This window comes from Sceloporus occidentalis, unplaced genomic scaffold, assembly GCF_023333645.1.
Source record: "Sceloporus occidentalis isolate IW3139 unplaced genomic scaffold, rSceOcc1.0.p SCAF_13, whole genome shotgun sequence".
Lineage (NCBI taxonomy): Eukaryota > Metazoa > Chordata > Lepidosauria > Squamata > Phrynosomatidae > Sceloporus > Sceloporus occidentalis.
In genome coordinates, this window is record NW_028316993.1 from 20,977,941 (window position 1) to 21,001,008 (window position 23,068).

General features: G+C 45.6%; 1 protein-coding gene across 1 annotated transcript in view; it reads right to left on the reverse strand.

Moving 5' to 3' along the window:
• Nucleotides 1–23,068, reverse strand: part of E2F2 (E2F transcription factor 2) — a 71,318-nt gene that overhangs the window by 32,487 nt on the left and 15,763 nt on the right. Inside the window, exon 2 of the mRNA XM_089478750.1 lies at nt 2,154–2,259. Within this exon, the coding sequence (XP_089334876.1) occupies nt 2,154–2,259 (106 nt within the window). The remainder of the gene's footprint in view (nt 1–2,153; nt 2,260–23,068) is intronic.

A 23,068-nucleotide genomic window follows, 5' to 3' on the forward strand; every position in this document is an offset into this window, starting at 1 on the left:
TCACCAAAGAGGAATTCAAAGAAATAGCTAGCATGTGTAGAGATAAGGTCAGAAAAGCTAAAGCGCAGAATGAACTCAGGCTTGCTAGAGAGGTTAAGAACAACAAAAAGGGCTTTTTTGATATGTCCACAGCAAAAGGAAGAAGGAAACGGTAGGGCCACTGCGTGGAGAAGATGGCAAAATGCTAACAGAAGACAGAGAAAAGGCAGAATTACTCAACACTTTCTTTGCCTCAGTCTTCTCAGAAAAGGCAAAGGGTGCTCAACCTGAGGATAATGGAGCAGAGGACAGAATAGGGGAATTTCAGCACAAAATAAGCAAAGAGAAAGTACAGGAATACCTGTTTAACCTAAATGAATTTAAGTCTCCAGGACCAGATGAGCTACATCCAAGGGTATTAAAAGAACTGGCAAATGTAATATCGGAGCCATTGGCAATAATCTTTGAAAACTCCTGGAGAACAGGAGAAGTCCCAGCAGACTGGAGGAGGGCAAACGTTGTCCCCATCTTCAAAAAGGGGAAGAAAGAGGATGCCAACAATTATCGTCCAGTTAGTCTGACATCAATACCAGGAAAGATTCTAGAGCAAATCATTAAACAGAGAATCTGTGAACATCTAGAAGGCAATGCCATAATCACAAAAAGTCAACATGGGTTTCAGAGAAATAAGTCACGCCAGACAAATCTAATCTCTTTCTTTGATAAAATTACCAGCTTGGTAGATGAAGGGAATGCAGTGGATATAGTATATCTTGATTTCAGTAAGGCCTTTGACAAAGTTCCCCATGACATTCTTGCAAACAAGCTTGTAAAATGTGGGCTAGACAAGGCAACTGTTGAGTGGATTTGTAACTGGTTGACTGGACGAACCCAAAGAGTGCTCAACAATGGCACGTTTTAATCCTGGAGAGAAGTAACCAGTGGTGTTCCACAGGGCTCTGTCCTGGCCCCAGTACTGTTCAACATCTTTATCAATGACTTAGAGGAAAAAATTTGGGGAATACTTATCAAATTTGCAGATTACACCAAATTAGGAGGAATAGCTAATACTCCAGAGGACAGGATCAAAATTCAAAAAGACCTGAATAGACTAGAAAGCTGGGCCACAGCTAACAGAATGAACTTCAACAGGGAGAAATGTAAGGTACTGCACTTAGGGCGAAAAAATGAAATGCACAGATATAGAATGGGGGACACCTGGCTTAAGGAGAAAACATGTGAAAGGGATCTAGGAGTCCAAGTCGACCACAAGTTGAACATGAGTCAACAGTGCTATGCGGCAGCTAACAAGGCCAATGCGATTTTAGGCTGCATAAATAGAAGTATAGTGTCTTGATCAAGGGAAGTAATAGTGTCACTCTATTCTGCTCTGGTCAGGCCCCATCTGGAATATTGTGTCCAGTTCTGGGCGCCACAATTCAAAAAGGACATTGAGAAACTGGAGCGTGTCCAAAGGAGGGCGACTAAAATGGTGAAAGGTCTGGAAACCATGCCCTATGAGGAACGCCTTACGGAGCTGGGTATGTTTAGCCTGGAGAAAAGAAGGTTAAGAGGTGACATGATAGCCATGTTTAAATATTTGAAGGGATGTCATATTGAGGAGGGAGCAAGCTTGTTTTCTGCTGCTCCAGAGACAAGGACCCGGAGCAATGGATGCAAGCTGCAGGAAAAGAGATTCGACCTCAACATTAGGAGGAATTTCCTGACAGTAAGGGCTGTTCGACAGTGGAACACACTTCCTTGGAGTGTAGTGGAGTCTCCCTCCTTGGAGGTCTTCAAACGGAGGCTGGATGGCCATCTGTCGGGGATGCTTTGATTGTGATTTCCTGTATGGCAGGGGGTTGGACTGGATGGCCCTTGTGGTCTCTTCCAACTCTATGATTCTAAGACACATCAGCATTCAATTTTCTGATATGGCATGGCTACCCATAACATACAAAAAAGACAATTCAGGTGTTTCAGTTTTGTGTTTCCTTTGTGAGTTTTGTATAAACACCAGAACTTTATGCTCCTTCTGGCTTCTTTCATCAAGGACAGTTAAAAATGCTTTCAGCCTAATCAATTATAATGCCTAGAACCCTGATTTCTGGGAAAGACACATTCAGAAATAAAAATGAAGCATTTCCCCAGCCACAACTTCTTGCTCCCCTTACTTTTGGGACTGGGGATGTGAGGGAGCGTCCTTCCTTTGCCTTTTGGGGTCCGAAATTCTGGGATACAGTGCTGACCTGTTCCTTCTAAATCCAGCTTCCTTTTGGCCTGGAAGGGAGAGAGGAAGGAAGAATTCCATGATTAGATTACTAACGTAAGCTCATAGAGGATCACAAGTGGGAAAATATTAACATTTGCACCACTATGTTTCCACCTCCCTTATCAATAAAGAATAGAATAGAAATAAGGGATGCATCCACAATACAGAAATAATCCACTTCAACCACCATGGCTCAATGTTATGGAATTCTGGGAACTGTAGTTTTAGGAATCATTGTACAGTAATTTTAGGAGGAAGAGTAGAAGAAAGGGGGTATCAGGGTCCCCAAGTCTGATGCCCCCTGGGCAACTCTCACTCCTGACCTGGAGTTTGAGAACCATTGTTCGAACCGCTTCCAACTGCAAGCTGGAGCAATACATGAGAAAAACCAAAAGGAAAAAAAGAGTGGGCCAAATAGCTCAGTGGCACAAATAGCTTCCTGAACACTTCCTGCCCAGTGGCCAGATTGCCCTTATGTCGCCTGCCATTTTCCTCAAATGCTTCCTCTCTGCAACCAGATGGCTTGGGCAAATAGCGGCATTGGCAGTGCCAGTGAACCGGGCAGACATTTCTCAAAGCAGATGCGGATCTAGGCTAGACTAACTCCAGTTGGTTGCACCAGTATGTTGGCCTCTACACTTGGTCTGAACCCACACAAGGAAGATGACTAGGGAGAGAACACTTTCATCACATCTGTGTCCTTCCTAGGTTTTCACATTTTTATTTTTCATTTTATGGTTCTACTTTGCTACCCATCCATTCTCAATTTCAATAAAGAAATAGAAACTATACAAAGCCATTATCCTAACAGATCAAGTGAGATCCATTTTAAATGTACAAAAGAGACATCCCTAATTCATTCGGAAACAATACTTAAAAGATATTGGGTAGAAAAATCCAGGCAGCTGGTACTATTTAAGGAAAAGGATTTCCCCCTCTACCTTGCACATATAGAAATAGTATCTGGAAATAATGGTAGAATTCAAAGATACAGCTGGGTTAGTTTGTAGAATCAGTATGCAGAGATCTTGTAGCACTTCTGAGGAAGTAGACTGAAGTCTATGAAAGCTCATGCTGCCTACTTCTTTATCTCAAAATAGGAGAAGCCATTTTTAAAAGGAAAAAAAACAATAACTTTGAGTCATATTTTAAAACATGCAGCTTTAGCACTGATTTTTATCAAGTCAAAACTTAATCAGAATGATGGGTTTCTGGAGAAAACTTTCTGGCATTTCTGATTTCTGGAGAAGTTCCTCTTCCTTTCTCATCATTCATCTCTACTTAAAAAATCATTGGGTGTCAGTCTTAAATTGTACCAACTGGTCAATTATTAGGCTGCAGATAATATTGCTAATGGATTATCCAACAAGACTGTTACACAATCACAGACAAGAGCCTGGTTAGGCAAGGGACAGATTATCAAAGCTTTGCCTCAAAAAAATCTGCAAAAGATATTAATGCGTAGACAATTTTACTAGCCTGAATGTCTGTACACATTAGCTATTTGATAGCAGACACCCCAAAGTCTGGGGAAAAAAAAGAAGACAGTGGGAAAAAGAGAGATGAAGAGGGAGAGAAGAGGAGGAAGAATCTAACCTCTTCTAATGCAGAAAAACAAAATCCCAGCTTGGTTGCTTGGATAAAGATTATATTTATCATATGCTACCAGTTGTGTGACTCTGTATAAGTCAGGATTACACAGAACTGCAAGTTAAGATCCTACATCAGGACTGTATAGCATATACCTGCATGAGGAGTTATGAACTAATTGTGCTATGCAACCCTGGTGCTGGATGGCAACATTGCATAACTGAATACTCCCACACAGCATGTGCAGACTCCACTTCTGCAAATATGAACTGAATTTTGTCCCCACTGGACAAAAATATCCAAACATTTCCACAGGGAAAGTCAGGTATGCATAAACAATCAGTAGCATTCTGGCTGTTGTCAAAGTCACACGTAGTCAGAAGGAGGAATGTATAATCAGAAGGAAGAATGTACATTTTATATAAACACACACACACACACACACGTGTGTACAAGTATATATGTACATGCCTGGTTTTGTGCAGCAATAATATTATGTGTACATTCTGTTGATATTTCTTGATGAATCTTGCTGATGATTCTGGTCCGATGTCGAATGGATGAAGACAGACGTCGGTTATCTCTCCACCACAGGATCAGAGCGAAGCTTCAAACACAAGCCTTGGCTTGCTTGGAAGAGTGCCTGGAGAAACAGCTGCTAGATCAAAGAAACACTCTCCAGCAGTTCTCTCCTAAGAGGGCTTTATTTATTCTTAGTTCCAAATAACACAACTATACAAAATCTCTCACCAACTGTCACACCACACTATTCCACACAGTAAAAAACAGTGTTTGGGCTTATATACATAATTGCCATGAGGCCATGACTTAGCCCAACCTCTTCCTACACAAGTTGCTATGCACCATAGACACCAATCCCTCTTCTGACTGAAGACATGACATACAGTGGTACCCCGGGTTACGAAAGTAATTCGTTCCGCCGCCGCTTTCGTAACCCGGAAACTTTCGCTAGCCGAAAAAGCCCATAGGCTTTAATAGCGAAAGCTGCGATTCCGTGTGAAATCGCGCCGAAAAGCACCAAAATTTCTTTCGCAACCCGGAATAACCTTCGTAACCCGGAAACAATTAATTAAGTGAATTTCTTTCGTAACCCGGAAATTTTGTAAGGCGGCGCATTCGTATCCCGGGGTACCACTGTATTTACATTTAGTCCAGCACATTTGACCTTGAGCATCCGGCTGCTGCTCAGGACTCTAGCTGTAGCCAATCTAGGCTTCTGCAACCATTGCCACATCTGAACATTTTCACCTTTAATACCTTAACAATCTCCTCCAAAATGTACAGATGAGCAACAACACTATGTGTTAGGATTGTGACTTTGAGGAATTAAGGAACCATACCAACTAAACAAAAAAGTTGTTCATGTCTTTCTGCTGAAAGTGCCTTTGTGAAGACATCAGCTAGGTTATCCCTGGTGTCAATGTACTCCAGCCTCAGGATACCACCTTGAACTAACTCCCTAACATTCTGGTACCTTACCCCAATGTACTTTGTGCGGCATTTTAAGTTCTCAGCTTCTGCCATTGCAATGCATGACTGCGAATCCTCAAAAACCAAAGTAGGCTCAGTCACATCTCACCTAGATCATTTAACAACTGTCTGATCCATTGCACTTCTCTAGCCATCTCAGACAATACAGAAAATTCCGCCTCCGTTGAACTGAGTGCCACACAATTTTGCTTTCTACTTCTCCAGATCACTGGGCTTCTCGCATACTTAACCACTAATCCTGTCACTGATTTTCTTTCCATCTGCTCACTCGCAAAAGAATTGTCTGCAAAACATTCCAAGTTCTCTGCACTTCCTTGAATCACCAGTTTCTTGTTCTTGCTGCCCTTCAAATATCTCAAAACGTGTTTCACAGCCATCCAATCATCCATCTTTGGACTATTGACCCTTCTACTTAATACAACCACTGCAAAAGAAATATCTGTTTGGGTATTGTTAGCAATGAACAAACTTCCAACAATGCTTCTGTACAACTCTGGATTTTCAAACACTTCAGTAGACTCTGCACTGGCATAGCCAGGAGTCATTGGGCTTTCTACAGACTTTAAACCACACTTCTCTATTAGCCTCGCAATCTTCTTTCTGACTCAACAGACATCTGCCATCATCTGTCCACTCTACCTCTATCCCTAGGTAAGCTTTCAGATTCCCCAAGTCTTTCAACACGAACCTCTGAGACAATTCTTTCTGCACCTCTTGCACTTCATGTTCCGATCTAGCTGCCACACATAGATTGTCAACATAAATTACCAGAATTGCCTTTCCTTTAGTGTAAACACAAGCATCAGCTATACTTCGCCTGTATCCAAGCTTCACAAGCTCTTCATGAATACAACGATTCCAACAACGAGCACTTTGCCTTAAGCCATATAGTGCTTTGTTCAACTTACACACTCTCCTTTCAGTATCACAGCCAAAACCTGGAGGTCGCTCCATGTAAACCTCTTCCTCAAGTTTTGTATTCAGGTAGGCAGTTTCAAAATCAAAATGCCTAACAACCTTCCCTTGTCTCACTGCTAGAGCAAGTACAAGCCTCAAGCTTTTTGGCTTAGCTGTGGGTGAAAAGGTCTTATCAAAGTTTTCAAACTTCTGCTGCAAAAAACCTTTTGCCACCAGCTTGGCTTTGTACTTCTGGCTACTATGTGGCATTTCCTTCTTCCTGTAGACCCACTTACAACCCACAACTTTGTGGTTTTTAGGTCTGTCCACAACATCAAAAACCTGCTTTTCTACCAACGACAAGAATCCCCTGTCCATTGTAGAAAATCATTTCTTTTTCTCTTCTTCAGGATAACTGCAAATCCTGAAAACTCTCAGGCTCATCTGCCACTGCATTACAAGCACTCACACTCTGTACCACAAAGTGCTCTGGAGGCCTCCTTGCTCTCTGAGTTCTTCTAGGTATCAGCAGCTTTGTTCTACCTCTGTCATCCTCACTTTCTGAGCTGGTCTGTACCTCTGTGTCCCTCTTTGACACTACCTCAAACTTACTTGTTGTGATGGGTGAAGTGTTGACTGCGTTTGTGTGTGCTGTTGTGAGGTACTAGGTTCCTCCTCCGGTGAAGACTCTTGCTCTCTCACCCCTCCATTCCCAGCACTTTGCCCCAGTCTCAGAAACACTTCCTGGTTGGAATGCAACCTTTCCCAGCCAGAATGCTTCTCAAAGTTGGCACTTCTGGACAGCAAAATCTTCCCATGACCCAGGTAAAATTTATAGCTGTTGCCAGAATAACCCACAAACATCAACCTTCTCCATTTGTGTTCACCCTTTCTCCTGCAATTTGCTGGCACATACACATTCGCAAACTGCCCAAACACCCTGAGGTATTTCAGATTTGGAGGTCTACCATGCAGCATCTGGTATGGTGTTTGCTTTACTGCTGAGTTCCCCCAAAAGATTTTCAGGAGCATTAGCATCCAACAACATGCAGTCTTTCATTTGCTTTAGGACACCAATACGCCTCTCTGCCAACCCATCTTCCTGAAGAACTGCAGGATTGGTGGTGTTATGGCGTATTCCCTTCCTCTTTAGCCAGTTTTTGAGCTCAATGAACAAAAACTCTCCTCCCCTATCTGTGACCAAGGAACCCACTTTGTACTGAAACTGGCGTTCCACCTGGTTCACCCAATATTTGAAGGCTTCAGTGACTGCACTTTTCCCCTTCAAGACCACCACATAGGAGAATTTCGCGTGCCTATCCACAATCACGAGAAAATACTGGTTGCCTCCAACAGTTTTTGTTAAAGCACCAGCCAAATCTGCATGCACTACCTGGAAAGGCCTCTTAGTGGTACATTTTGTTTGTTTAGCCACTGGAAAAGCTTTCAGCTTCATTTTACTGCACACAGAGCATTCCAAATGGTTTGGACAAGGATTTATCTTTAGCTCTGGGCAAACCTCTCCCAGCTTTCCCAAACTTGTAAAACTTACATGGCCTAACACTCTGTGGAAGTAACGTGCGCAATCTGCATGCAAAGGCACATTATTTACACTGGCACACTCAGCCCTATTCACCATGTAATACATTTTGTGCTTTTTCTGTGCTTTTTCACACACCTGATCACCCTTGCTGATCACACATTCATCCCCCTTGAAACTCAAGGCATACCCGTCTGTTGTCAGAGTAGACACACTAACCAGACAATTTTGTAATCTGGGAACACACAACACATTTTCAAAATCTCTCCCAAAACTTGGGATGTGCACAGTTCCCATGTCTTTTACTTCTCTAGGAACACCATCAGCCATTGCCACAGTCTGAACATCAGAAGCAGTCTTTTTCTTCAGGAGCTTACTTGAGTTACACATGTGGTTTGTAGCCCCCGAGTCCAGCATCCAAACAGTCTCCTGTGGCTGCCTGATGGGCTCTGCAGTCTCTGCTCTCAGCCACAGCTGCAGCTCCACTCTTGGACCCAGGATCCTTGGGCTGCTTTCTCTTTGCTGCTGCAAGCTTCCAGCAGTTCTTTTGCACATGTCCAGGCTTGTTGCAATAGAAACAGCATTTCTCCTTGGACACTGCCGCTTTTTCCTGCTTGCTCTCCTTTGAAGCCTCTGGTGGGTTAGTAGCCTTTGGTATCTCTTGCTGCTGTCTCCGGAGTCCTGTCTTGAACCTCCATCGCTGGCTTTCTTCCAAGACACATGCTGACACTAATTCTGCTGTCATCTGATCTTCTCTCACCTCTTGGAAACCATGCAGAATGTGCTCATAGTCTCTGGTGAGACTCCCCAGCAAGATGTACGCCTTCTGCTCATCTGGCAAGGTGACACCTCTCAGCTGCACTTGGACAAACAGGTCCTGCATTTCTTCCAAATGCTTCTCAGGATCCTGCCCCTCCTGCATTTTGCATGCATACAATCTCCTACACCAGATCATTTGGGACAAAGCTGTGCTATTTTGATGCACTCTTTTCAAAGCATCCCATACAGCCTTTGCAGTCCTCTTTTCCCAGACATGGTTAATCTGGTTTGGCTCTAAAGTTAATAATATAGTAGCTCGTGCCCTCATATCCTGATCAAGTGTACCTTCAGTAAGTCCACCTTCCACCACATGCCAAAGACCCTCACGGACAAGCAACGCCTCCGTACACGTAGCCCAAGTGTTGCAGTTGGTGTTGCATAACTTGGGATATCTAACTGCCTCCATATTTCAAAACAAGACAGCAAAGTCCCGGCAGTATTCCAACTCCTACTGTTATCTTCCCTTTCACCTTCCAGCACCAGTCAGATGAACAGCAACACAACAATGCACACTTACAGCGGGTAGAAACTCTTCAGCTCACACTCTCTGGATCAGGATCAACATCAACCAATGACCTTCAGAACCAGGAACCAACTTGGCAACCATCTTCTGCTACCACTTGTTGATATTTGTTGATGAATCTTGCTGATGATTCTGGTCCGATGTCGAATGGATGAAGATGGACGTCGGTTATCTCTCCACTACAGGATCAGAGCGAAGCTTCAAACACAAGCCTTGGCTTACTTGGAAGAGTGCCTGGAGAAACAGCTGCTAGATCAAAGAAACACTCTCCAGAAGTTCTCTCCTAAGAGGGCTTTATTTTATTCTTAATTCCAAATAACACGAGCTAAACACCACTATACAAAATCTCTCACCAACCGTCACACCACACTATCCCACACAGTAAAAACAGTGTTTGGGCTTATATACATAATTGCCATGAGGCCATGACTTAGCCCAACCTCTTCCTATACAAGTTGCTATGCACCATAGACACCAATCCCTCTTCTGATTGAAAACATGGCATATTTACATTTAGTCCAGCACATTTGACCTTGAGCATCCGGCTGCTGCTTAGAACTCTAGCTGTAGCCAATCTAGGCTTCTGCAAACATTGCCACATCTGAACATTTTCACCTTTAATACCTTAACACATTCAACCTGCTATATCCATGGAGTCTTTATCCACGGCTTGAAAATATTAAAAAGTATATATACACTTCCAAAAATAAACCTTGATTTTGCCATTTTATACCAGGGACACCATTTCACTATGTCATTGTATTTAATGGGACTTGAGCATCCATGGATTTTGTTATCCACGGGGGGTCCTAGAACCAAACCCCAGCGGATACCAAAGACCTACTCTGTGTGTGTGTGGGTGCACATATACATAAGGAAAATTATAGTCGACTAAAATAAAAGCAACTTGGTGCAACACAAAACTGCTTAATTCTACTCTTCTACTGAAATAACAATATTCTAGATAGCTTTCAAGAAATATGACAAATGCAGCCAAGCAAGATCCTTTCACCCCCATTCCCTTGTGTATGCGTGTGCAGCCCCTCTTCTCTGACAGTTAAAATGCCAACCAACCATGTAACACTCTTTTCTGGCACAAACAGCAAGCTCTCTGCTAGAGTGACCAGATGCAGAACATAACCAGGCATTCATACTTTTAACCACTATGCCCAAGAAGAAATTGGACTGGGAATAGTTGTTTTAAAGCCTGTGTTATGAAGGGCACCAGCTGAAATTCTCTCTTTTAAACAAGGGACCCTCCTCTGCACCTGCTTCCCAAAGTTCAAGGGCCTCATATTCACAGCTGTTTTGTCTTTAAGTATCATAGAGCAACTGGCTGTGAAAAAAAAGACACTGATTTCTGGAGAAGTTCATCATTCATTCATTCATTCTTTCACTCTTTGTCAAAAAGCCACAACGTTCTAGTCCTCAGCTTTGCAGAAAAATGTTGGGAGTTGTGTAGGAAGCATATACAGAAGATATACACTATATATACAGATATTCACAGCAGACATGTGTTCTGTGTTGCAGTTTTTACTTACACTGTCTCCTGCATTCAATCATACCCCAAGTCTTCCCCTGCTATGCTGCTCAGATCAGCTGAAATCTCAGATGAGTGGGATTAAAAAAAGCTATGTAGAAGAAATGGAAGAAAGGGGAAATCACCAAAGAGGAATACAAATGAATATCCAGTGATTGTAGGGGGAAGTTCAGAAAATCTTTAGGTCAGAATGAGCTCCAACTTGCTAGAGAGGTTAAAAATAACAAAAGGGCCAGTGGTGGCTATATTCAGACCAAGAGAAAGAATAGGTTGCCTACTTATAAGTGTGGTTCTTTGAGCAGTTATCTGTGTACTCACACATACGGTCATTCTGCACTTGTATGGAGATCCTGAGAAGCTTCTAGAGCTGCATTTTGGCTGCAATTCCTCCCTGTGCACTGCAGATATAAACCACAAACCTAATAAACCATACCTAATCCCAGTTCCAAGTCCACTGAGTGGTAGTTCTGCAATAAAGGCATGGCATAGTGGTTTGATTATTGGACTATGATTCTGAAGACCAGGATTCAATTCCCAACTTGGCCATAAAACCCACTAGGGGGTTGTTCCCACTATGGTTTAAACCAGATCTTGATCCGGTTTAAATCACCATGGTTCTCGCTTAATTTGAATCCCTGAAGCGATTCGGAAAGGGGGGCCCATGGTTTTTACCCATTGTGTAAAAAAGACGCTGGTAAAATGGGATGTTTTTTGGGCTGAATCGATTTATTTGGAAATAAATAGATTCAGCCCAAATGGGAACCAGGTGGAATAGAATCTGATTCAAATCTGCCTTTGTTCCCACTGGCAGCAGCTTTCCTGGCCATACCGCCATGCTCCACCCTCCTGGCCTGCCTCTCTCCTTCCGCCCTGGCCTCTCCTCCGCCCTCAGTATGGCCAGGAAGGACGGAGGGAGAAGCCGCGGCTGTCGCTTCTTGCACCGATTCTTGAAACTGGCGCAAACATAGTGGGAACCACGCTGTTTGCTGAACCAGTTACAGGAATTGGTGCAGGAAGTGAATCAAGAGATAAGTGGGAATGAGGCAAATCACATGCTCTTAGTCTCAGGGGAAATCAATAGCAAACCTCCTCTGAACAAACCATGCCAGGAAAGCCATAAGTCATAAATAACTTGAAGACACACAATACATGAAGAAGAAAGGAGGACAGATTGTTGAGTGCACAGATGACCACTCGAAAAACCAGTTACAGCTAGACAACTTCTTGTTCTTCTGCATGGTATCTGTGATCACATTTATGGGAGAACAGAAAGCTAATTTAATTCACTGAGGATGGTGGGTCAAGACCAATGACAATACCATCCTACCAAAAGCCACATCAAAGCAGGAGTGAGCCTCCAGCCTGAAACAAGACAGGAATGTAGATGGTTGCAAGCACATATCCACTTGGCAGAGTTCCAGGAGAAGAACCCCTCGGAGGCAAACCAATGAGGTAGCCATTGTTCAAGCCAAAATGAGCTTTAACCCCTGCGGATGTGGTTTCCCAGCAAGGGAAAATAAGGTAAATAGCATTCACCACTCAGTGGGAGGATCATTGAAATGAGGTTGCCTTTCCTTTCTTACATGTACCATAGGTGACAAACAGACAAAGAGTTCTCCGGAACTGTTTTGTCCAGGCAACATAAGAGTGCCCTCTAACATCTAGGGGCTAGATTCTATGGTAAGGAGACCAGGTTCACGGTCAGAGGCTAGTGTCAAAGTCAAAAGAACCAAGGTCTGCTTGAGATGGAAGGTGGACATTACCTTAAGCAGGAAGGAGTTGTCTATAGAAAGACCACTTTGTCCCTATGAAAGCATAAGTAGGGGGGGGGGTGCCCATCCTTAAGGTTGCCAATTCACTAGCCCTATGAGCAGATGTAATGGCGACTAAGAAGGACAGGTTGCATACCTGTAACGGTATTTCTTCGAGTGGTCATCTGCGAATACATACAAATGGGTTGTACTGTGCCTGCGCAGTGCTGCTCGGAAAACTTCTGGAATCATTGGGCAAAGTTAACTGTGCAACTTTTTGTCGGTAGCTCCGCTCATCCCTTATAAGTCCCCTGCATTCCTGCTCTTTCCCTAGTTCCAAAATTTATGCCCCGTAAGTGACATGAGAATGAGCCAATGTACAGCAGGACACTGAGGGGAGGACAGGCGGGATTTGTATGCATTCACAGATGACCACTCAAAGAAATACTGTTACAGGTATGCAACCAAGTAAAGTTCAAACAAGCTGTGTTTATTAACCATAATAAATTATTGAACCAAAAATTGTGTCAGTTGTATTCAGTACTTCAATAAATAGTATTTTAACCTGTTCAAGTCAAAAGGCACAGAACAACACACCAGGCCATGCAAGACCTGTATGTAAACCATAGGAATGCTGTAAACCAAGCCAATTCTGGCAAAAAGACATTCCTTTCAATAACATGTAAACAAATGGAAATGCAGTGTCATCAATGTGAACCTGAAACCAACACTGCCCTCCCAACAGCTGCGTCCCATTTGGCCCTGGTGTCCAGCCTATAATGTTTTATGAAAGTCAAGGGCTGGGACCAAACAGCAGCTTTGCAGACATCCTCCGAGGGGACCCCAGTCAGAAAAGCGGAGGATGTCGCTACCGCCCTAGTTGTATGGGACCAAACCCTGGCCGGGAGAGGTCTGCCCAACAGTTCATAGCAGAGGTGGATGGTACCAGCTACCCATTTGGAAAGCCTCTGTGCAGTCACAGGCAGTCCCTTCTTCGGTTCCGAGTAGCATTGGAAAAGTCTCTTGGAAAGACTCGAACCCGCAGCTCTGTCCAAATAGAAGGCCAAAGCCCACCGAACATCCAAGGTGTGCAAGCGGCATTCGACGTCGGTGGATAGGTTTGAGGCCAAGGTCGGTAAAACAATGTCATGACACATGTGGAAGGCAGACACCACCTTAGGTAAAAAGGTAATGTCAGTACGGAGGACAACCTTATCCTTATGGAACCTAAGGAAAGGCTGGTCCCTCCGCAAGGCACAGAGTTCACCTGCACAGTAGGCAGAGGTGATGGCCACAAGAAAGGCTGTCTTCTAAGTCAATAGCTGCAAGTCAGTTGTGGCCATGGGTTCAAAGAGCTTGGATTGCAGGACAGACAGCACAGCATCCAAAGTCCAAGCAGGTGCTGGCACCGAGACCAGAGGTGTTGTCACTTGGGATGGAGAAAGGCCTCTCGCAGAGAGGAAATTCAGGAACTTCTTCCATTTGGAAGCGTAAGACTTTTTGGTGGCTGGCTTTTGGGCAGCCAAAGTCACCGTCTGTACCAAGGGAGGTAGCTAGGGCCGAAGTCTCCATGCCACCATCGATAGGTTCCCGATGTCCGGATGTCGAACTCGAGTGTCCTGGAGAGTGAGGAGGTCTGTATGGAACTCGAGATGGAGAAAGTCTCTTTGGGAGAAGTGGAGCAGGGACAGAAACCACGGTTGTCTCGGCCACCAGAGAGTGATCAGGATGGCATCCGAGTGGTCCCTTGTCATCTTGGACACCACTCTGGTGATCAGTGGGAATGGAGGGAAGGTGTACAGCATCTCTCCTGACCAAACGAAGGTGAACGCATCTCCGAGGGAGTTCTCGTTGCGCGCTCGGGAGCAGAACTGGGGACAGTGGCTGTTGAGAGCGGTCGTGAAGAGGTCGATCTGGGGAGCTCCCCACCGACTGAAGAGGTTGTTGACCGTTTGGAGATGGTGCCTCCACTCGTGGCAGACGGTGGAAGATTTGCTGAGCTGGTTGGCCAAGTCATTCTCCTCTCCTGGCAAGTGGACTGCTTGGAGCAGGATCCCTCTTGGGATGCACCAGTCCCAGATGCAAAGCGTGATGTCGAGCAGGGTCTGTGACCTGGTGCCGCCTTGTTTGTTGAGGTAGTACATGATGGTGGTGTTGTCTGTCAGCAGTAGCACTACCTTGCTGGAGAGGTTTGTTTTGAAGGCTCTCAGGGCCTTTTCTACAGCCAGCATCTCGAGGACATTGATGTGGAGAGCCTGTTCGTCCAGGGACCACTTGTCCTTGATGAGGAGGCCTGACATGTGGGCGCCCCAACCTTCCAAGGAAGCGTCCATGGTCAGCGTGACCTGGGGCTGAGGAGGAGAAAAAGGCATGCCAACGCAGACATTCCGGGAGTCGAGCCACTAATGAAGGGAGCGGGAGACAGGCCTCGGAACGGTGAGCCACTTGGACGGGGAGTCTGTCACTGAATTGAAGGCTGACAGGAACCATGACTGGAGGGGCTGAAACTGAAGTCTTGCCCACGGAGTCATGAATGTCGTGGAAGCCATGTGTCATAGGGCTATCTGGACATCGCTGCCTTTCACTCGCTTGTGGGCGAGGCAGTCTTCGGAATCGAGGACGGTGCCAATGAACTTGATCCGTCTGGATGGTGAAAGATGAGACTTTTCCAAGGCGGGTTACAAACCGCCATTAAAGTACAGACTCAGTCCGTACTAGGGTTAGGAAGGTGCGGTGCTTCCACACCCCCCTAACCCTAGTACGGACTGAGTCCGTACAAAATGGCGGCTCCCCTTCCACAAGGGGGAACGCCATGACGACGTCATGACCGCGCCGCCTCTACACGGGGCGGCGCGGACGTGACGTTGTCGGTCTGCGCCAGGGCGCCTAGGGCGCGCTTTCCGCAGACCAGGAAGGAGCTCCATTTCAGAGTTCCTTCCTGGTTTGCGGCGGCGCTTTGCTTCGCTGGGTGCAGCCTTCAGACGGCTGCGCCCAGCGAAACAATGGAGAAAGGGGCCAAGCGGCCCCTTTTTCCTTCTCCCCGCTGCCCCGGGGTGTCCTTGGGGCTTGAAGCCCCAGGGACACCCCTTTTCAGGCTGCGGGGAAGCGGCATTTTGCTGCTTCCCCGCAGCCTGAAAAGTGGCGGATCGGGGCCTCAGCGGCTCCCGTTCTAGCAGCTGAGGCCCTGATACACCGGGGAAAGGGGCGGGTGCAGCCCGCCCCAAATGGGCGGTCTATAACCCGCCCAAGTTCACCATGAGCCTGAGGGATGAGAGGAGCGATAAGGTGAAGTCGACATCTCTCCGCAGTTCGTCCTCAGAAGGGGCTGCGAGGAGCCAGTCATCCAAGTACGGGAAGACTCTGGAGCCTCGCTGGTGAAGATAGGCCATAATTGGAGCCATGCACTTGGTGAAGACTCTCGGAGCTGTTGAGAGGCTGAAGGGGAGGACATTGTAGTGGTACATGTTGGGCCCAATAGCAAATGGCTGGAATCTCTGGTGACTCTCTCGAATCCCCACACGGAAGTAGGCATCCTTCAGGTCAATGATCGCAAACCACAAACCCTGGTGCAACAAGGGCAGAATAGAGGCAAGAGTTACCATACGGAATCAACGGTAGACCAAACAGGAGTTGAGGGATCTTAAGTCTAAAATCGGTCTAATGCCCCCATCAGTCTTGGGAACCGTGAAGTATCTTGAGAAGAAACATCTAGGGGCTTGAGAGGGGTCAACAGGCAAGATTGCGCCCTTAGCCAAAAGAATGCGTACTTCGTTGAGAAGGGTGTGTGAGGGGGAGTGGAAAGAACAGCTCCAGTTGGAGGGAGCTCTTCGAACTTGAGGGCATATCTCCTGTAGACAATGTCAAGGACCCAAGAGTTGGAAGTCACAGAGGCCCAGGTGTTAAAGAAGGGCCTCAGAATGTCACAGAAGAAGGAGCCGGAGGCGGCAGAGCATGCAGGAACCCTTCAGGATCTCTTCTTGCCCTGGTCGGTATCCTGTTTGCGGTTCTTACGGTACCAAGCAGGGGGCTGGCGGCGGCCAGAAGAAAAAGAGGGATGGGTTGAAACACTGCAACTGGGATGGGTTGCGTTTGGTGCTCCTGCTGTTGGTATGGGTGGTCCTGTTGGAAAGGCCGCTGGCCCTGACCATACCACTGCTGCTGGTGTTTTCGAAATGGGGTCTGGGATGGAGTAGACCTACCATGTTTCGTGGCAGCCGCCTTCATACTGTATTTAAAGTTGAAGCGCTCATCGGTCTCATGGTTGAACAGGTCTGCATCGTCGAACAGCATGTCCTTGATGGTGGCCTTCACGTTCCGGTCCAGATCTGGAGCAGAGTCAAGCGTGTCTCCTGAGAGCAATGGCAGCCGCCATAGACATGGCTGAACAATCCGTGGAGTGCCGGGCTGAAGTAATCAACCAGCTCCCGATGGAGTGGGTCTCATCTCTAATCTCCATCAGGACACGCTGACACTCATCTGGGACATCCAATATGATGGGGGAGATTTTCTCCATCAAGCACTGTATGTAAGCTCTCATACAGGCATTATAATTGGCGACCTTAAGTCCAGAACAGAGGAGTAGGCCTTTTTTGCTAGTCTGTCCACCTGCTTGGCCTCTTGGTCCACAGGTGACGTGGATGTCTTCGGCGTGAAGGATTGTTGAGACCCCTCGACAATGGCAGAGTTCTGTTTGGGGTGTGCAAACAACCAAGAAGACTGAGAAGGAGAAATCCTGTAGAGGGATTCAGTCTTCCTGGTCATGGGTGTCAGTGAGGCAGGTACGTCCCAAGAGTGCTTAGCTATTCTTTCAAGTGATGGCAGCAGCGGAATAGAAGGCGGCGTCGGAACCTTGCTGTGAACCCGTCTCTCAATGGGGTTGGCGGCGTCATCTTCCATGTGGGTGATCTGGAGGTCCAACATGTTTGCCATCTTAATGATGTGTTCCACAAAGGTACGCACATCGTCAGTGGGAGACGAAGCACCTGGTTGGAACAATTTTTGCAGGGATTGTGGGGTGACCTCATCCGAGGAGCCCGAGTTGGTTTGTGAAGTACGTGGATCCCTGTGATGTAAGTCATCATGGTCGATTCAGAGGCGTCAGCATCCAACACCATGTGCAAAGAGGAGTGTCGTGTCTAGGTAGCAGTGGCAACAACGGAACGCGGTCTTGGGACTGACATGGGCAACGGTACCAGAACCATTGGTGGTGGAGTGGGTCTCAACGTTGGTGGCAAAGTGGACTTTGGCACTGGCGACAAAGTGGACTTCAGCATTGGTGGCACCGTGGATTTAGGGCTCAAGCGACTGTGGATGATGTCACGATTGAGACAAAATATTTGTCCGTCTCGCTATCGTAGTAATAATCCGAGTCTTCCTGATGGTGAACCTCTACCTCATGGATTTGAACCAGAGGAACCAGCGTAGGTGACCGGTGACGAGGTGACCGAGTGGCAGTGTCGACCTCCTCTTCGGAAAGTTGGTGGAAGGCCAACGTAGCAGGTGGAGAAGCGACCGACGCTGAAGCCGGGGCCCGATGGGCCTGGGGAGACTCAGCCTCGAGTGGTACCGAAGGTCTCATGCAGGTCCTTGGAGGACAACTGAGCCCCATCAGGAGTCTTGGTACGTGCTTTCTTGTGGGAAGAACCGTGAGCAGAGCCATCTCCTGAATCCAAAGGCCTCTTCTTCGATGAGCCCTGAGGAGAACTGTCTCCTGAATCCAAGGGCCTGTGCCTCTTTTTCGAGGAGGATTTTGAGCTTGAATCCGCAAGGGAGCTCGTATCCTTAACATGGGCTGAATATTTCTTGGAGCTCGAGACCTTGGGCTTAGTCTTGTCCTTTTTGGAGGACTTAGACTTGGACCTCAACTGGCGTGCTCCTTCGGTCCCATCACCCTTTTCAGGGATAGACACGGTGGTGGCGCTTGGCCATTTGTATGATTCGCAGAGACCACGAAGAAGAAGGCTGCCTTCCAGGGGAGCAGGTGAAGATAGTGAGATTCCATGGAGATGCCAAAAGATTCACCATATGCTTAGGGAGGACTAAAGAGAGGCTCTAGACTGGGAATGGTCCCTGGTTAGGAAGATGAAAGTGTATATAGTCTTTCAAAAAGGTCCTTATATTTAGGGTGGATTAACCAGCATTTCATGCAGTTGGCAGGGAAAATAAAGTAACAGCATCTTATGATCTAGACAGTGCAAGACAAAAGAGCACACCTCCTTGCATTGTGGGATAAAGTTTTAGCATCTTGTTTTAGCCAGCTCTTGAGCTACTTCCTAGATTGTTTGCACTGCTAGAAACACTGTTACTGGATGCCATTCTACATTTTGTGGCTGATAGATGCACTGTAAGGCAAAGGGAATCCAAAAATGTATGTTTTCCCCAGCCATATGTAAAACTCACCCAAAATAGAAACAAAGCCTTCAAAATGAGATTTCTGCAAAAATCAGCTTTTCATATTTACCGTATATACTCGACTATATCTCGACCTCATGTATAAGTTGAGGGCAGGTTTTGGGGCAAAATTATGGATTTTGATATGACCCATGGATAAGTCGAGGGGAATGTAACAAAGGATCTAAAGGATGAAGCAAAGGAAAACATTGCCAATTTACAAAATTCTAGCAGGGATAACTGTTTCTGCTCACATTAAAGGATGGATGAGAAAATAGAGGGAGGTTGGTGCTCCCAGGAAAGATTACACTCTTTCCTTTCACCATGGGATGGTTTCTTTTCTTTTTTTAAATAAGAGTTAAAGTACAGTATTTATACTGACATGTGGCTAAATTGACTTGGGTTATTTGGGTCAAATTTTTGACTAAAATTTCTAGACTTAGACATGGGTATATATACAGTATATGCATTTTAACTCAGTAACTATAGTCATACGCCCACTTACTTCATTTAATAGTTTCTCCTGGCACTCAGGAAACACCTGCCAAACTGAGCACTGTCACCACATACAGCAAGATGTGCTATACCACCTCTCATCCTGCTGGTCTTCTTTTAGGCTGAGCAGAATGTAGATATAGATGGCCCCTCTGGGGATCATGCTTTCTGCCCCTCCCTTCTCCACACAGTGCATCTATCAGCCACAAAATGTAGAATGGCAAGCAGTAACAGGTGTCTTTAGTAGTGCAAGCAATCTAGGGGATAGCTCAAGAGCTGGGCAAGACAAAATGCCAGAACATCATTCCACAATGCAAGGAGGGGTACTCTTTTTGTCTTGCACTCTCTAGATCTAAAATGCTGTTACATTATTCTCTTCTCCAACTGCATGAAACACTGCAATTATTACACATACTCACCTGGGAACGTATTGCAAATACTCACAGGAACGTATGTCTGAGCAGCCATGGCTAAATTGCACAGTGAAAAAAATGTATAAAATACAATGTCCTTGGCACCTGATGGTCTTGAATATGTTATTTTCATATGTCAGGAAAAGAGGAACTTTAAGACCCCAGATAAATTTGGAAGCCTCCAACCCATCCCAGACATATTCAGAGAAAGCTGAACTGGACCACAGATCCCTCTCCATTTATGCACCTTTCATTCCTATTGAACACCTAATTTCCCTGTAGGATTGGGTGTCTAGGAGCAAGAACAGTAAGCTATGAAATAAAACATTGCAATACCAAAGATAAAGATGATGCCTAGAGAAAAAGAAGAAGACAACTGCTGATTCTATGATTCTTTCTAGTTTCCAATCCTTATCTCCAGGAGGGAATCCACCAGAATTTCCAACAATCAGAATTTTTAACAATCAGATCATAGTTTATGCATGACTTCACCTCCACACTGAAAGTGTAACACACACATAATATCTCAGTAAACCTTCCAAAAGTTCACTTGCTAACCAGCTGCAACAACTGTTCCTGGGTCAGCCACCGAACAGCAACTGTTCTTTGTCATGAGCTGACTTCTACCCTAATTCTGCCTTACGTTTCACTCCCTGTGAAGCAGTTTCACAACATGGGTGCTGCTGAATTCAGCTCTCTACTTGCACCTTTTTCTGTGAAGTCCTGAGAGATTGGCAGTGAGTATCATATGCCATTCCATAACACTCTCAGAGCAGCACATCAAGATTAAGTAAACTTGTGGCCCTCCAGATGCTGTTTGACTACAACACCTATCAGCCTTAGCCAGCAGACAGTCAATGGTTAGGAAGCATACAAGTTGCAGTCCAACATAAGAGCCATATACTCTGATTGACATAACAGCTCTGAAAGCATAATGCAATGCTTAATTTGATGCTCATATTGGGAAACCATACTCTTTTTACTCTCACTTATGTGATTAAACCTAATTTTGTCCATCCCAGTGACATTCTCCAGGGTAGTGGATAGAAAGAAATGTTGTGTTCAACAGTGTGGTTGGAGTCATTTCCATCTGGCTCTCCAGATGTTGCTAAACTCTGCATCACCTAGTCAATGGTAAATTATCATAGGAATGGTAGCACAGTCACAGGTCCACAGGCCTCAACTATACAGTTGCAAAATTGTGGATGGCAAGCATTAGGCTTTTAAGCAGCTCTATACTGGTACCAACTATGCCTTACACAGACAACACAACAGTTGAGCAGCAATGGGGTCATGGTACATAGTCTCACAGCTACGGCTACTGTGTGCATCACATAAGTCCATCACAAGTCATATATAGAAGTGTTTGCTAACAATTCTTCTTGGAGAAGCTGTTCATGTAAAAGAGTCCTCATAAAACCATAGAAATGAAATCAAAGGCAAGGGTAATCTATTCCACCTACTGTCATGTAACTAAAGGAGATAGCTATCCAGCCTCCATTTAAAGACAAGAAACAGGTCTTATACCTTCTCTGTGTACCTTCTTCACCACTGGATTTGTGGGTCTGTAAATGTATGGGGAGCACAGAAAAATGAATCCAAGAGTTCCTCAAAGTTGCAGCAGTGAAAAACAGACCTGGCGAATTACTGCAAATGGACTTTTTGTACAGCACTGTGTACATCTACAGTGCTTCATAAACAAAGTTTAAACTCGCATCATTCCCCACTCAGACCATTACACCATGGGATCTGAACCCTGGTGTCCCAGTGTCCTAAGGGACACTAGGGTTTTTGACAAGAGATTATGGAATTACAATCCGATAGCAGCAGAGGTCATCAGGTTGCTTGTATATTTTAATCCCTTCCTCCCCCAAAAAACAGTGGCCAATGGTTGCCAGTTTTAAAGGTAAGTATAAATAGCAGAAAATCACAAGGACTCCAAGGGCACAGCACTGGAACTGGAGAGGAGGTGGGAAGACTTTAGATTTTTCACTCTGTACATGTGCATCAAGGGCCAGCAAGGTGCATTGGTCTGAGCGTTGGACTAGGACACCAGGGGTCAGATCCCAGCTTAGCCATGGAAACCCACTGGGTAACTTTGAGTAAGTCACATATTCTCAACCTCAGGGTATGGCAATGGCAGACGCCTTCTGAACAAATCTTGCCATGGAAATCCTATGATAGCTTCACCTTAGGGTCACCAGAAGTTGGAAATAACTTGGAAGGCACAAAACAACAACAAATGTGTACAATAAGCAGTCAGACAACCGGCACACTATATGTACAAGATCTGGGCTGCCACCCCCACCCGCTGCCTGTTCCACCTCCACAAAAAGTCCCCAGAGGTGTTGGGATTGTGGAAAGTGGAGAATAGAAAGTTCTTGGAGCAGCTCCAGGAGCAGCTGTTTCATCTGGCCCAATGTAGTGCAATCCTGCCATTCTCTTACCACCAGCAGGATTAAACCACTCAGCAGCTGGCCAGCCAAGCTGCTGCACCAATAATGAACACAAAGAAACACACACACACACTCCTCCCTTTCTGGGGAAAGGCTTGCATCAGGGAGAAGTCCCATTGCTTTTCATCCCCTCAATTTGACACCCTTCTTCCTGAGACAGAGAGGATGCACGCCAAGGCAACGAAAGAAAAAGAGCAGAAATGGAACCAAGTCGGCCCCTGTCCTGGCATTTTTATTATTATAGAGATATACAGGATCCTTCCTTCATTGCAAAAACCTTTTCTTTAACGAGATGGTGCTCCTGTTTGTTCTTAACCGCCTTCAAGTCAATTCCGACTCATCGTGGTCCTATGGATTAGACATCTCCAAGACTCCCTGTCCTACACTGCTCTGCTCAGGTCCTGTAAATTCATACCCATGACCTCCTTAATAGAATCTATCCATCTAGCATGCAGTCTTCCACTCGTTCTGCTTCCCTCCACCTTTCCCAGAATCACTGTCTTTTCCAATGAATCATACCTTCTCATGACATGGGCAAAGTATGACAACCTCAACTTGATCATCTTGACTTCCAAGGAGGTTTCTGGTTTGATCTGTTCTAGGACCCATTTATTTGTCTTTTTGGCCATCCATGGTACTCTCTGCACTCTTCTCCAGCTTGTTGTTGTTGTATGCCTTCAAGTCATTTCTGACCTCTGGCAACCCTAAGATGTTTTCTTAGCTTTTTCTTGGCAAGTTTCTTCTGAGGGGATTTGCCATTGCCATCTTTTGAGGCTGAGAGAATGTGACTTATCCAGGATCACCCACTGGGTTTCATGGCCAAGCCAGCATATGAACCCTGGTCTCCAGAGTCATAGTCCAACACTCAAACCACTACACCACACTGGCTTT